This window comes from Pholis gunnellus (genome assembly GCF_910591455.1).
Source record: "Pholis gunnellus genome assembly, chromosome: 17".
NCBI classification, from domain to species: Eukaryota; Metazoa; Chordata; class Actinopteri; order Perciformes; family Pholidae; genus Pholis; species Pholis gunnellus.
Genome location: NC_136544.1, coordinates 2,530,590 through 2,545,952, shown reverse-complemented (window position 1 = coordinate 2,545,952; position 15,363 = coordinate 2,530,590). Strand labels below are relative to the sequence as shown.

The window sequence follows — 15,363 nt, the reverse complement described above, 5'->3', positions numbered from 1 at the left end:
CTAGAAAAGTGAGAAACAAGCACAGTTTATTTACTATTTACCATAAGATGGATCTAACTGTTCTAAGCTCACATAGAGAGATCACTTCTCATGCTGACCTGACATAACAAACAAACAAACATGTTTCATTCATCATGCAAGGTGTACATGTCTGTACATGCCCAGTGTTACCGTTTCTGTTTGATCTCCGCAGTGGTGACCGATGGTTCCACGCCAGGGTTTACACCCCCTCTTATGACCAGCATGGAAGTCTAGCTGTGATGGTCCACCACTGACGGCTCTGCCTTTGGTATGGAAGTATTTAATACCATTTCTTACTGATCTACTAGAACCTCTTAATAACAAAGATAAAGTTGAACATGTTCTATTGTCAAATGGAATGATAAAGATAAGAGTATCAGGAGTAGTCTGAAGTGAGGGCAACAGTTTATTCCAGCTATAGAGTGGAGAGGAGGCCAGTAATACAGGCTGTGATATCACAAGTACAACAAAAGAAAAGTCTGGTCACTCTGGTCTCGCTATAAACCACAGGAAAGGATAACCGCTTTGAGACACCAGTCACTAACTTGTTAAGATGCAATGATGTTAAAGTCTAACATGTTTGTAGCCAACTGGCTGGTCTACCAAACGCCGCTGCAGCTCAGGGCGACTGCAACAAACGACTCCTTTGAAGGCTTATTCTATTTCTATTTTTTGGACTAATATGTTCATTGTTTCCTCACCACAATGTTATTCCTGGCACTGTGCAGAGCTGATGCTCAGAGAAAACCTGTTTCAGATAAACGTCAGGATTAAGTATTGGTTTTTCATTCTTCGGCTAAATGAAGCATTTTATAACACAGAGCTCCATAGGACTGTTTCTCTCAGCACATTACAAGTTGACATTTAGGAGACAAGGTGTTCACAGGACAGGAGATATGTTCTAACAATCAACAGAACAGTCAGCTAAATAAAGAAAAAAGAAAAATCCAAATCATTATTTTGTAAAATATGTTTTTATACTTCATGACCTCAGTATTTCTAAAATCCTACGTACCCAGACTGATTAGCTTAAACCGTAAACGGCTCGTCGTGATCTTGATGTCAGACTGATGGTAATCCAGACAAATTCAAGTTAAGAATGCTCACTGAGGCCGAGACATCCCGACTGCTATGGGTCAAGCTCCAAAACCACTAGATCCTACACTCCCACCAAGTGTGACCTCACACTTTAGTTCACATCACTTTGTGCTTTCAGAGCAGATGGTTACTGGTTCCCAGAGTTCCCCATCAGTGGTGCTTGTGTTCCACCTGGTCCTCCTTGCCATGGTTGACCTCAGTGAGTGGCTGTTGCTCCAGGCTCTGTTTGAGCACGGGGACCCAGACCAGACCGGTGACCAGGAACATCAGACCCACAAAGAGGAACAGCGGCCCCAGCAGGTAGGGGACTTTGCCCACCTGGGTGAAGGAGAGCAGGGCCAAGGTTGTTCCCGAAACAAACAGCAGCGTACCAACACTGATGGCCACGAGGGGCTTAAAGTAGAGGAGCCAGCAGGATGGAACCAGACCGCCCTGACAGCCAGGTGACTTCCTGTCCAGGAGAGGGTTGAGAGGTGTGGAGGCTTCAGTGTCCTCCCCATCCATGGTTGATATAGGGACTGATGTGGAGAGCATGGTCACACTGGGGGACACTGCAGAGACTAGATGGACAACACCACGGATCACTGTCTGATCGGTACAGAATGCATTCTGGCATTATTCCAAATTTGGATTATTGTCCACAAATCCCATGAAAAGACCACACCAATACTGTCCCCACCCTGTTTGTGTCCCAGTCCTAAACCCATCGGTTCCTACTGAAGATGCCAATCTTTACACTTTACTCAATCTTGACCAAACACCTACAGAACTACTGACGCCCCCATGAGCTGGACTCTGTGTTTGCTGCTAATGATCTAATGTTAGCATGCTAACGCACTAAAATAAGATGGTGATCTTGGTAAACAGCTGTTAAATATACATTAGCATTTAGCTCAAAGCACAGAAGAAGGTCCTTCACTAGGACAGTCCAAATGTCTGCTGATAAAAAGATCTGTGGAGCTGTAGGACAATGGAATGAGGTCGTCTGTACCACACTCTGGATACAAACGCATTACGTGGCAGTAGGACACATGCATTGTTGGTTTCATGGGATTTGTAGTCAAAAATAAAAATATAGAATAATGGCAGATATTTTATAATAAGCACTGACATTTTTTTTAAATAGTTTTCTATTCTAGTTGTGATGAGATGAGACTTTTCAGGAAATCTGTTGCAAAACTAAATAGTAAACATGCAAGAAGCCTGAACTTTAGTACAGAAACTATCATCCAACACTAAAGCAGAATCAGCATGAACGACGACCTCTCCTCAGCCGGACGGAATAAAACACGTTGTATGGATCCATAGAGAGGATTCATGCGAACGGTCAGAGGCATTTAATCCAGCAGCATGTCATCAGCCACATCAAATAAACATACAAGTATAAAATGACAAAATGTTGAATAACCGTCATCTTACCTAAAGCCGGTCTGTGTCTCCCTGCTGGACCGGCGCTGACAGACTGACTGTGCCCCCCCCCCCCCCCCAGGCTCACAGCAGCACACTGTAAACCCAAACACTCCTCAGTGCACAAGGATTAGTGCTACTCTCATAATAAAAATCATTCCCCTTTCATGTAAAAGTAGCAATAAAACAATCTAGAAATATTTCATTACAAGTAAAAAAAAAAAAAAAAAAAGCTGCACTAAAAACCCTAAACGTGACAAAAGTAAAAAATACTTTCATCTTTAACGTGTTGCATCTAATGAGCAGACTTTTTGTTAAATCTTAACCTTCAAAGTACTGTAATTAAAAACTGAAAAGCCAGATAAATGGGGTGGAGTAATAAGTAGAATATCTCATCTGAAATACAATGAAGTATAAATTATACGACGTAAATACTCCTTCAAGTAAATGTAATTTTAGCAATTTCAAGAACACAGATGGAGAACAAGGTGATAAAGATATTGTTAATAAAGTCATGAAAAACATCCCAAAACAGCAGCAGCAGCACAACAAACAGAAGAACAATAAGAGTCATTGCTTTGAGAACAAAAGGGATTTTCATGAAACCTAATTTCTAAAAATTGGGATGGACTCTAAATGTAACCACTTCTCCATTTTAACAAAATCTCATGAAATCTTTGGTAAAATACAAAAAAACCATTGCGATTCCTACAATAAACAGCTGCATTCACCTTCATTTCAAATCCAATAGGTTGGTCTCCCGACTCAGTGCTAACGGTCAGCACACACTCCTCTCTGTGCGGGTGTGGTTAGCACGATGCTAACATGATGCTAACATGATGCAGGCTGCTCTCTGCTGGACAACACTTCTAAATGAACCGGCTCACAGAACACACCACACCAACTTACTGGAACAATCGGGTGCATGAAAATACTGTTAACTATTCTTTGAAAAGCAAATTCCAAAATAAAATTCCTTATTTTCAAAAGAGTATTTGAAGAATACCACTGTTCACCAACATACGGCCTGCCAACATTTAAATTGGTGCTTTGTAAAACCACAACTTTAACACAAAGGAGATATGAAAGCAGCCACTGGACTGTGCTCTGAAAATGAACACACTTTGTTTTCCCAATTTATAATTTTATTGTCATCGTTGTTTGCTTTAATAACATTTGAACACGCTCAAGCACACTGCCAGAACGCCACGAGAAACCAAAAACTGGGTCAAAGCAAAGGGAGACAAGTACACCCAAGATAATCATTTTGGTTTCAACTGGTTAAGTTCTTTCAAACCATTTCTTTTGCAATTTATGTCTGAAAATCATCCTTTATTTTCCAAGCAGAATCCTGGTCCACATCTGTTTACAGATATAACTTCCGCCATTTGTCATTGTCCTTTATGAAAGCAAGAAAAACAAGTGGAAGAAAACCCCTCATGTGATGCTGAGTAGACCAGAGTGGGGAGGTGGGGGGGTGGGCTAACCCAGGAATGGCATAGCTGAGCTCTCAATATGAGAAAGCTGACTCGTGTGGACTTCATCTCGGTGTGTCATTTGCTTAAAAACAGGTTCTTTTTTTCTGAAGCTGGCCTTCGGCACAGAAGGGGGGGCGTGACAGGAAGGTGCCGTCGCCGCTGACAACTGCGTGGTCGGGTTGCTCCGCCCATTCCTTCTGACGAGGACTCTCAGGCAGCTCCGTCCTCTTCAGTCCCGCTCAGCTACCAGCTTCAGCACCTTACCGATGGCGATGGTCTTACCTGACACACAGAAAACAAGCCTCACTCACTGATGCTCAACAGAACTCAAATAGAGTTATCAAATCTTTATGAATCACTCATCAGGTTCACCTTTCAACATTTCAGAGTAACTAAAGACTCAAAGATCTCGGAATGCTCTTCTGTTGACACACTCCAGCTCTGAGCCTGAGTGTTCACCACCGAGCAGAGAGCCCAACATTTATATCACGAGTCACAGAACATTCCCTTCATGATAGAAATGTTTCTGAAGGGGTTTCTGAAGAGAGTCTATGGACCTAAACCCCAGAGAGAATCTATGGAGTATTGTCAAGAGGAAGATGAGATACATCAGACCCAACAATGCAGACGAGCTGAAGGCCCCTATCAAAGCATCCTGGGCTTCCATAACACCTCAGCAGTGCCAGAGTCTCATCCCCTCCGTGCCACGCTGCATTGATGCAGTAATTCATGCAAAAGGAGCCCCAACCAAGTATTGAGTGCATACGGTACATACTTTTCAGTAGGCCAACATTTCTGTATTAAAAATCCTTTTTTTAATTTGTGTAATCTAATTTTCTGAGACACAGAATTTTGGGTTTTCATTAGCTGTAAGCCATAATCATCAAAATTAAAAGAAATAAACGCTTGAATCTATAGAATACGAGTTTCACTTTTTCAATTTAATTACTGAAATAAATAAACTCTTCGATGATATTCTAATTCATTGAGATGCACCTGTATGTTTTTGATGAAAAGTTAAAATACATTTACTGGTGGATTTATTTTAGATTTATTTAAAAACAAGACATATTTGTGTGAGCATCAGAAATATATTAATGTTGGGTGTGGATTGCTTAAATTTATATATAACAATTTGTGTGTGCATTGAAACATTTTTGTGGAGAAAGTCACATTTATAAATCACAAAATACATTTGTGAATCCTTGTGCATTGGTTATTATTGAGACTGATCTGACCCCATATAGGTCCAGTTATAGAGACTAGTATTAATCACATTAAGAAGACTTTCTAATGACAGCAATAGAATAATTATTACAGTTAGCAGTAGAGCTAAAACAATTGCTCAATTTATGGACATAAAATGTGTTGGGAGCTATTATGATTTCTTGATATTTGAAGTCATTTATCATGCAAACAATGTGTCATCACTATACACTGAATATCTTTGGGGTTCAGGGCTACTGGTCCAACAAGATATTTGGAGACCTCACACTGGGCTCTGGGAAATTGTAACACGTAGTTTCTCACCACTTTCTTTCAGCATTTATAGACTAAATGTGTAATCAAAAACATAATTCATCAATAAATTGATAATCAAATGTACCTTCGTCCCGTAAGGTGAACCGTCCCATCTGAGGAAAGTCTTTAAAGGTCTCGAGGCAAATGGTTCCTGCCGTGCGCAGACGGGCGATGCAGACCTGGTCCTGTTTGACGAATCGTGGCCGTGTCTTACTCTTGTCTCCGGTCTTCTTGTCTACCAGACAGATTAAGGCCTGCAGACAGAAGTCACAGAATATCAGCACATACACAGCTATGATACAATCAGCCAACCGCTCAGATGTCACAAGTCCACCTCCAAAACAAGACTGGCTTTCTGCAGCGGCCTCATGGTAACAGGGTAACAGGTAAGTTAGCATTAGATCTTACTGTAAGTTGCACTTCTTCAATGCAGGTGTGAATGTGAAGGACTGCGTTGTAACCTGGACAGATGATGGATTTGTGTTCGATGATGACGATCTGTGAGGAAGAGTTTCAGTGGTTATGAGCAGGTGCATAGAAAAACAGACTTGTTGTCACTTTAAAGAACACTCCAACTGGTGCAGTTTGCTCAAAAGGTATCCAAACAGCGGTAACGGGGAGCGGTGGACCACCACACCAGCTGCACGCTCTAGTCCCCCCGCTATTAACACGGTCACATGTGATGGTTGGAATACCTGGCTGGACCGGGTTCACGGCTGCTGGGAAGTGAACCCAGATCTGACTTTGCTGAGAGACAGTAAACTGGGGCTCTGGGACTGGGAGCCGCTGAGTGACACTGACCTGGGCGTCGAACGTGCGCCCTGAGTGGCAGGGGTTCTCGACATTACACAGGATGAAGCCTGGCAGGATCTCCTCCTCCTCGATGCCCTTCAGCCGCAGCTTGAGGTTTTCCCCCGGCCCGGCATCGTCTGTCTCCACATCATCTGACAGGAGACTCAACAGCTCCACCACATGCTGCACGAGGACAGGTAGACAAACATGGAGGGGACAAGGAGAAGACAAACAATGACTGAGATTGTGTTTGCTTGTGCCGTTTAAGAAGTAGGGCAAACTTGATGTGTAGGACCAAGTTGAAGATACCTAGTTGACAATAGTCGGTAATTACATTTACACAAAGATCAGTTCAGTTTCACACATTATATCCCTTCAATACTTCCTCCATGAGGAACATGAAGAAGTCAGGACTAAACCCCCAACCACTGGTTTCAGCTGAAAACCATGGTAACTGGGATTTAGTAGTGTTGTGGATGGATTGAATTCTACAAATTGTATTATAAATGTATGGTTCAAACTCAGCTATTGCAAATGAATTGTGCTATTGGCTGATCTGGAGCCAGGTGACAAAGGGCTGTGTCTGACGGTGTGATGTCACAGAGAAAGGCTTGTACTGGGACTGGAATGCTACGTGTAACAGATGATAGCTGCGACTCGGCATCACCTTCTAGAGGCTCTTCAGCCAACACTCGGGGGTTTAGTTACTCTTTGATGACACAAACGATGCATGTTCTATATAGTAAATATGTTGGAATGAAATATTAACTGTCAGTGGAAGGCATTTGGATGTTTGCACTTACACCATTTAGAAAACCTAAAACTAAAAAAATATTTCTATAGTTTTTTTTTGCTTTCTCATCTTTCAACTTCTTGGTTCCAGCTGATGGAAGAAAGGGCTTGTGGGATATCTTACCCGGTTTGGCATCATGACCAGCTGCTGTGCTTTACTGATGGAGCCCGACTCCAGCTTGCCCATAATCACAGTGCCCATGTCCTGAGGAGACAGATCGATACAGAACCACGTGTTTACTTCACTCCATTAAAGAATCTGTTGCTGTGTCAGTTCACAGAGAAGACTTAGATATGATGAGCAAACGTTGGATAATAGCACTGTCCATGTGCACATTAAATATAGACTCCCTCAACAGTAGAGGGATCAATAAACTCAGTCAAGCTTCAACAAACAAGGCAGCAAATGCAGAAACTTCACGTTTAATCTGTGTACTAATAAAAGTGGTATACGTTTGTCTGCAGGTTCAAACAATGACACCAGACACTACGGTATACTGTGAAATACAGAGCTTTCCCTTCATCAGCACCGTTTGAACTTGTTAAATCATGCACCAGCAACTTCAAACCACCAGCAACAGATTCAAAAACAACAGTGTACAGCTTGTTAATGCAACTTAGTTTTGTAATTATTAAATGTCAGACGGATCGGAGGACGACAGCAGAACGTGCCTTCCTTCAAACATATTCAAAGTGTATTCTGTTTAGGTGAGCCCTTTTATGTTCAATGTGTGGTTTTGTATGTTACGTATAAAATACAATCAACACATTCTAAACCCTTTCTGAACACCAGTGTTTTACCAAATGTCTACACTTTTGGGATGCAGACGTCCACATTGCACCTACAGAAAGTTGAAATGTGTGAGCCAATGCTTGGCGGCATCGGTCTGAAAACAACAACCCATCATGGGCTTCCTTGTAAAGGCACGAATCAAGCTATTCGTACCTTGTATTTGTCTACGATGGGCAATCTGACGGGGCCATCACTTGATCTGCTGAAAAGTGGCAAACTGTCCAAGTGTGAAATGAATGGTAACCCTCTGAAATGACATGGAATAGGACAGCAGTTAGTAGACGTGGATGAACAGGGGGACACAGTCAGCATGAGGAGAGGAAGCTGGAGGACGTACGTGTACCAGGAGCACATGTCAGTGGGCTCCTTCAGGTTGGATCCGGTCAGTCCGGAGCACGGCATGAAGTAAATGTCTTTCTTCGGGTTGAAGCCCACTTTCTTCAAAAATGGCACTAGTTTCTCCTTACACTCTTCATACCTGAGGGTTCAACAACAGGACTTCAAATATACGGTGGGAGTCCTCGGTATCTGGGTTAACATCCTGTGGCACTTACATACATAAAGGAGACTAAATATTAGAGCACCTCAATGTAATGCAGGCCAATAAAACACTGTCATGACACATATCTAACACACCAACTTTACAGGGTTTTGGAGATACAAGGTTTCAGCGATGACATGCAAATTGATTTGTAATTCAGTTTGAGCACAGTAACATGTGTTTTAATTTACTTATTGATATTCTACAAATGTGTGTGATGAGCTGCTGCTCAGTGTGAGTTTAGAGTGCTTCTGCTCCAGTCGATCAGTGGATCTACCCACCTCTCCAGGCTCCAGTTGACTGTCGGGTCGTCCATCTTATTCACCAGAACTATCAGGTGTTTGACGCCAGCTGTTTTGGCCAACATGGCGTGCTCTCGCGTCTGTCCACCCTTTTCAAAACCAGTTTCAAACTCTCCTTTCCTGGCAGAGATCACCTGAGAGTCAACACAGTCAGTCAGTCAGTGCTTTTGTCTACAAGTGCTACGAAAACACAAGAGTGATTCCTTGCTGGAGCCAACTAATGTCATAAAAGTCTCTTAACATATAAAGATGTTACAGAAGTTCAGTGGATGCAAACAGGGCTGGGTTATGGGAGTTTGTACCGAATAGTTTGAAGCTTCTTTCATAACATTGACAACAAATTCTAAAACGGTCAAATGCTTTTTTCTATTCAAAGGCAACACTTCTGCACAGTAACAGATAAAGATCAGAGCATTGTCAAGTTCACAAGTCAGAATTCATTGATAAAAGATGTAATCATTTCAAACAATGTTTTTATCAATCAAAAGATTCTGCTTCAATCTATACTCGTTGCCGTTTCTTTTCTTTTACTCTCCAGCTCGACACAAAGGGAGGCCTGCACTTATATTCACTCCAGACAGTTGATTTACTTAAAATAAAACTTGAATCTGATGAATCACAATTCAAATTGAGGATTTTGTGTTATTATGTTATAATATATGTTGACAGACATTCAAAGCATCACTCCAAAACCTCAATACAAGCTTCAAATGTACCAAAAGAACTGACATTCAGTAAATTCAGCCCTAGCTGATTGTAACTGCTGGACCTCTTTGCTTTCTACGACTACTGGGTAGACAAAGCCTACTAGTGAAGCTCTGATCTGACGGTCCACTTTAATTCTCTGAACTCACCAGAACAGCCAAGTCCGCCTGTGATGCACCTCCGATCATGTTGGGCACGAAGCTTTTGTGGCCTGGAGCGTCTAAGATGGTAAAGTGCTTTTTGTCTGTCTCAAAGTAGGCTCGGCCCACCTCAACCGTCTTGCCTTTGTCCCGCTCCTCTTGGTTGGTGTCTAACGCCCAAGACAGATACCTGGGAGACAGACCATTCATGTTGGACACAATGAAATCTGAGACACCAAATGATGATCTCAGCTAATATTGGACCAGCTGATTAAACAGCCACACATGGTCCCTGACCATATTAACTCAATAGAAATGGAAATTAAGAGTCAAACCTCACAACTACATCCATTTTAGTTCAATCGGCATAGAGCATCTGTAAATGTTCTAGATTGAGTAACAGAGCTTTCACTCACCAGGTTTCCCGGTTCTTCTCCTTGGCTTCTCTCTCGTACTTCTCTAAGGTTCTTTTGTCTACCATGCCTGTTAGATACCTGTTAAAGAGGCCGGAAACAAGTCAAAGCCTGATGTGGTCAATGTCATTTCACTTATTACAAAGAAAGGCGGTGAACCATTAAAAGGGAGACTGCTACTCACATGATTTGTCCCCCAATAGTGGACTTGCCAGCATCTAGAGAAGAACGCAGACCGGGTTTAGCTCAGAAACGGTGAACAAACGGTGTATTACATTGCGTCGCTGTCGGGAGGGAACCTCCAATGTCCAAAACCCAGAGGTTTGAAATAACAGAACACCGCGGGGACAAAGTTGGTATTGACTTTCCATATGGTTAGATATTCCCATGTGTCATTATATTCATATTTGACCAAAAGACGAGCTAAAATTGAGTAACAAAGTGTTTGACCGCCGTCATTGGCTAGCTTCAGAGCTGCCTCAGACTGCGTCACCTTCAGCTCTGCTGTGAGCGACACCAGTTTGAGGATCCAATCAAGTTAGCAAATTTAGTCACAGGCTCTTTATTCTGCCACAGACGGATATTGATTTATAAAAAAAAATGAATACAAGGTTTCCACCTTCAGTAACTCTTTGTTGAACTTTATGCTGTGCCATATGAGAAGACACGTTCTGAACCGTTTGGTCTGAAGTCTTTTGAGTGCCAACAGGCCATAATGACTGATGACAGAGTAAAGCTGGAGTGGTGACACATCAGCTGCTAACTAACAGACGGGACACGCAGCTGGAATAAGAGCTGGACCTGACTGTCATTGATTCCCCACCTACTCACACGGCTAAGCAGCAATGCAATCCAGCAACGTTTCTCTTGAGAGACATTTCTATAGAGAGTTGCACCGATCAATAGTCTGCCGATCGAAACCAGCTGCTTTTCAGCCGATAGGCCAGTCGGTTAGATATTTGCACACGTGTGCAGCCGCCGTAACGTCACTGACGCACGCGCCAAGATTTACTTAAATCAAAGCAATATTTAAGTAAAAATACATTTGAATTGAGTGTGTTTTTGTAACCACTATAGATAATGAGGTAAAAGGACAACATTTCACATTTCTGACGGTTTACGCAAACTTCGGGACGGCTGAAATTATTTCTGGTGAGGGTTTTAGGAAAAATGTTTAGTCTGGCTGGAGCCTCGCTGTCAATTATAGTTCTTATAAAGAAAATATGAATTGGTAAAAAGCCTAAATCTGCCGACCCTCCTGTTAATGTGATCATTCAATGAACGGCAATAGACACAAAGACAGGTGTTATCACTGACCTACGTGTCCGATGAACACCACATTGATGTGTTCCTTCTTGGGGGCATCTGGCTGAGTAGGTGGCACCTTGGGTGCTGGCGTTTCCTCTTCCTCCTCCATCGTCTCCGGAGCCGTCTCCTCCATAGTTGCTGCCACCGATGGTCCCCGGTCCCCATAAGACCCGCCTCCTGGCTCCTCCTCATTCGGCTCGACCTCTTTCTGGTCCCACGGCTCCTCTGTGGTAATCTCTGAGTCGCCGTTTTCCACTGGAGCTGCACAGCCACCAACACAGTCCACATCATTCAGGGCCTCAACTCATCAGCGTGAAATACAGACAGAGCTCATTAACCACCACTTATTGTGAGCTGCATATCAATAATCAGCAGCAGATTTGTTTTTATCACAAGAGACCTTGTTTACAGTAAACTGCTATGATCTGTGTCTGAACAAAAGACAAGAAGCTCCTCATAAACATGGGGTTTTCTGTGTCAATCTGTAAAAACGGCCACTAGTCCCACATAAACCTGAGGAATAACTTAGGAATAACCCTAACCCTTATTCATCTACGGCTGCTGTGCGGTGCGGCCAAGGACACTTTTATTGGGACTGATTGACTGGTTTAGGGGCCTAAATATTATGATTTCTGATTTTAAGTTATTGAGTTGAAGAAAATGTTGTGTCTCATTAAGACAGTCTAAAATAGCAGCTAGGCTTCTTGAATCATCAGGTCTCAAGCTCTAAACCCTGACTGAAACTTCTCCAAGACGTCATTAAAGAGTGGTTGCCACTAACGCAAACCAAACCTCAAGAATTGGTTGCCAAATTCTCTAACTGGCTGCCAATGGCGACCCTTACTGTCATGCCAGGATATCATATGCCCGTTTAACAGTCAGGTGATTTTACAATACATGTATCAATGTTTTCACTCTGCATCGATGATATCAGATTGCTGTTACACTTCTACATTTTAGAATCTATGAGCTGAATGTGTGCACAACTTATTCACAAGCTGCAGCTACAGTACATGAAACATGTTTTGATCAGATCATAAGTTTGCTTTTCTGTTCGTTTGGCTGGAGACTTACGATCACAGACGACAGAAAGAGGGCGAGCAGTTCAGTTAGTGAGCTGCACCGCTCCACATGAAGAGCGGATGCTGGCCTGTTAAAGGTGTGTCCACAACATGGATTATGGCAAGTAGTGTAAATAGTAAATGGACTGTACTTGTTTCTAGGGCTGCAACAACGAATCAATAAAATCGATTATTAAAAGAGTTCTCAACGAATTTCATTATTGATTCGTTGTGTCGCGCGATTATTACATCACTCAATAAGTAATAATAATAAGCGGAGATGTTTGAGTGTTCAAAGCAGGCCCGGTCGCCTGAATACCACAGCTAGGAATAATGGAATAGGACTCCGGTTCTATTTTGTGGGTTTTTCTCTGAACTGGGGCCATGATTAAGAGGGACGGCCGGGGGAACCTCCACGGAAAGGATTGACAGATTGATGCTCTTTCTGGATTCTGTGGGTGGTGACATTACAGTCATTTAGCAGACGCTTTTATCCAAAGTGTCTTACAATTTAGATTCTATCACACCGTAGGCACAGCTACGGGAGCGTTTTTGGGGGTTAAGTGTCTTGCTCAAGGACACATCGACCGGGGAATCGAACCATCGATCCTCTAATTGAAGGACGGCCCTGCTCTCCACTTAGCCACCGTCGCCTTGACAATACATTGTTCATCTAAAGTGGGTATCGTGACAGACCGTAAGAACATGTAATCAGCTCAACTGATTTTGAATGATGGATTCTCTAAAATGTTCCTGAACATTTTGTGGCGTTATCTCCCACTGACATATGGTCATGTCTGTTTAAAGTGATAAGTAAACACAGTGAACGTGAAAGAGCAAGAACCTGACAAAACAAAAGACTAACCGATCCTTATCTACAACTAAACTCACGTTACAGTTAGTTTGTGGTTAAAAACTCAGTTTCTAATCTACAAAAAGGCACCGTGTGGCAGATGTAGATGCTCAGAGTCAATACCGCTGAAAGACTACAGAAGGTAGGAATTGGGTCTGTGAAACTCATGATGCAAGAGCCACTAAAGGCTTTGTTACTCCAATGCGTTCAGTGTGGGCCTGCACATGTCAGGACAATGAGGCGAGCAGTAGCAGCATGTGTGTGACACACAAACTCCATACATACCGGCACTTACTGACACCTCCATGGTGGATATCTTTTCAACAGCAACTAAAAAGAGAAACAATGGTTAGGTTCATGTTTTAAGTTCATTTGAAAGCAGCCTGACCTACTCTTCCTGCTACAGGCTGAATTCATTCAGTAAGAGGAAAGTGTGTGTTTAAAGACTTTTTCCTACGTTCCATACACAGGTTTCACTGTGCCTTCAGAAGCCACCTCAAGTCAACGCCGGAGGAAAACAAGAACCTGTTCCATTTGGAGGACTACAGGTTTTCATGTCAAGCACCTCCACATGTTGGAGCACAAACTTTCATTCGGTAAAATAGTCCATGGGTAATGTTTGAGACTACAGTGGAAGGTTCTGAAACCACTGACAGTAAAATAAAAGCGTTGGCCTATGAGGACTGCCTGTGATCACTCAGTCTCGTCCAGGTCTTCAGTAGGACACGTTTGGTCTCACCAGCAGTGCGTCAGAACATCCACGTCACACCAAACACTTCCATTCCCACGAAATTATTTTTAATGGCGAGCTTAGCTTTAACCATCAGATGAAGTTAGGCTGTTTCACAACGAGAACATGGGTGTTTGACCATATTTACTGCTTAGAATAAACAGTTTTGTTACTTAGCTCAAAAGGTACTGACTTAGCACTGAGCGACTCAGGCGCTCACTTGTGAAACCACACCAGCTAACCGGCGCTAGCTAATGCCGGCTGGGTTGATGACTTATGACAGTTATGAACAAGCTATGAGGCCACTCTACAGTCGAACGCCTGAGTAGCATTAACATGGTTGGTGGGTAATAGTTTAAGTTACAGTATCAGGCATACCATCTAAATGACTAACACCAAACACCCCATCAGTGTGTCGCGCTTCAAGACACGCGTGTCTGTACAGTGGCTAGTGAGCTAGCATCTAGCCAGCCCAGGCTCATGTTAGCAACTGCTAGCTAAAGTAGCTCCACAACGTGATTATGAACTTACCAACAGAATCGAGATTTTCGGAATGTGCTTTTACAACAAAAGTCGGTACAAATTCGACGGCGTTCACATTGGGCACAAACGGTTTCGCGTTCACATTTAGGGACGCGAATGCTAAATCAAGTTGTCCGTCGATCGTGGCCTCCACATCGTCCTCTTGTTCCCATGAATCAGGGGCAGTGTCTCTCGGGTCCATCGTGGGTCTTGGATTTTCACTAGTGTGAGATTTCAGCTACGCAGTTCTTGGTCTCCGTAAGTGTCCGCCCAAAACCCGACGTTAAGGTCACCCCTTGGAGTAAGTGAGAGCGTCCCAACTCGAAGTGGAATGGTTTGTCTCCGATTCAGTGAACTACAGCAGCCGGTTTCTAACGGTGTTCTAACGGATGTTCGACTCAGCACTCCCAGAGACAGTCCGCGTGAGCTAAGGCGTCCCGTCAGTTGACGTGCTACATGCGGTGACCTCTGGGATATGAAGTCTTATTCAAAAGCGGAAAACGTTGAATCGAAAGACTCCTTATGACAAGAAAAATACATTCCCCAAATGCTAGTAAGAGCCAGTTTACGCCATTAGTTTCTTACCTTTTCAACTGCAGATTCCATTCATTTTGTTGTAGCAAATGGAGATGGGACCTTTAAACAGTAATACAACATACTTGACTGTCTAATATAATGTGCATTTATTCGTTTGGAAAGATTACATTTAGGTACATTTAAAATAAAAAAATGTTAAATGTTCATTTTAAACAGTGAACACACCAGTCTCAATCACTGTTAATTATATGAAGGTATTCCCTTTTGATTCCTTTAGTGTATCTAGTAATGCATTTCACCTTGGTCCCAAGAGCGGTATCACAGCTTTGCAATCATGCATACAAACTAC

The 15,363-nt window shown here is 42.7% G+C and overlaps 1 protein-coding gene across 1 annotated transcript; it reads right to left on the bottom strand.

Annotated features, from left to right (window-relative positions):
- Positions 1-3,672: 3,672 nt before the first annotated feature.
- On the bottom strand, positions 3,673-14,862 carry gspt1l (G1 to S phase transition 1, like). Its single transcript, XM_079178256.1, has 14 exons — positions 14,487-14,862; positions 13,511-13,555; positions 11,321-11,572; positions 10,188-10,221; positions 10,007-10,084; positions 9,600-9,780; positions 8,725-8,879; positions 8,240-8,380; positions 8,056-8,149; positions 7,234-7,314; positions 6,327-6,500; positions 5,934-6,023; positions 5,611-5,779; positions 3,673-4,286 (listed from the first exon to the last, which is right to left on the bottom strand). The coding sequence occupies exons 1-14, from the start codon at positions 14,677-14,679 to the stop codon at positions 4,234-4,236; spliced, it is 1,740 nt and encodes a 579-aa protein (XP_079034382.1). The 5' UTR covers positions 14,680-14,862; the 3' UTR covers positions 3,673-4,233.
- Between the last annotated feature and the right edge of the window lie 501 nt (positions 14,863-15,363).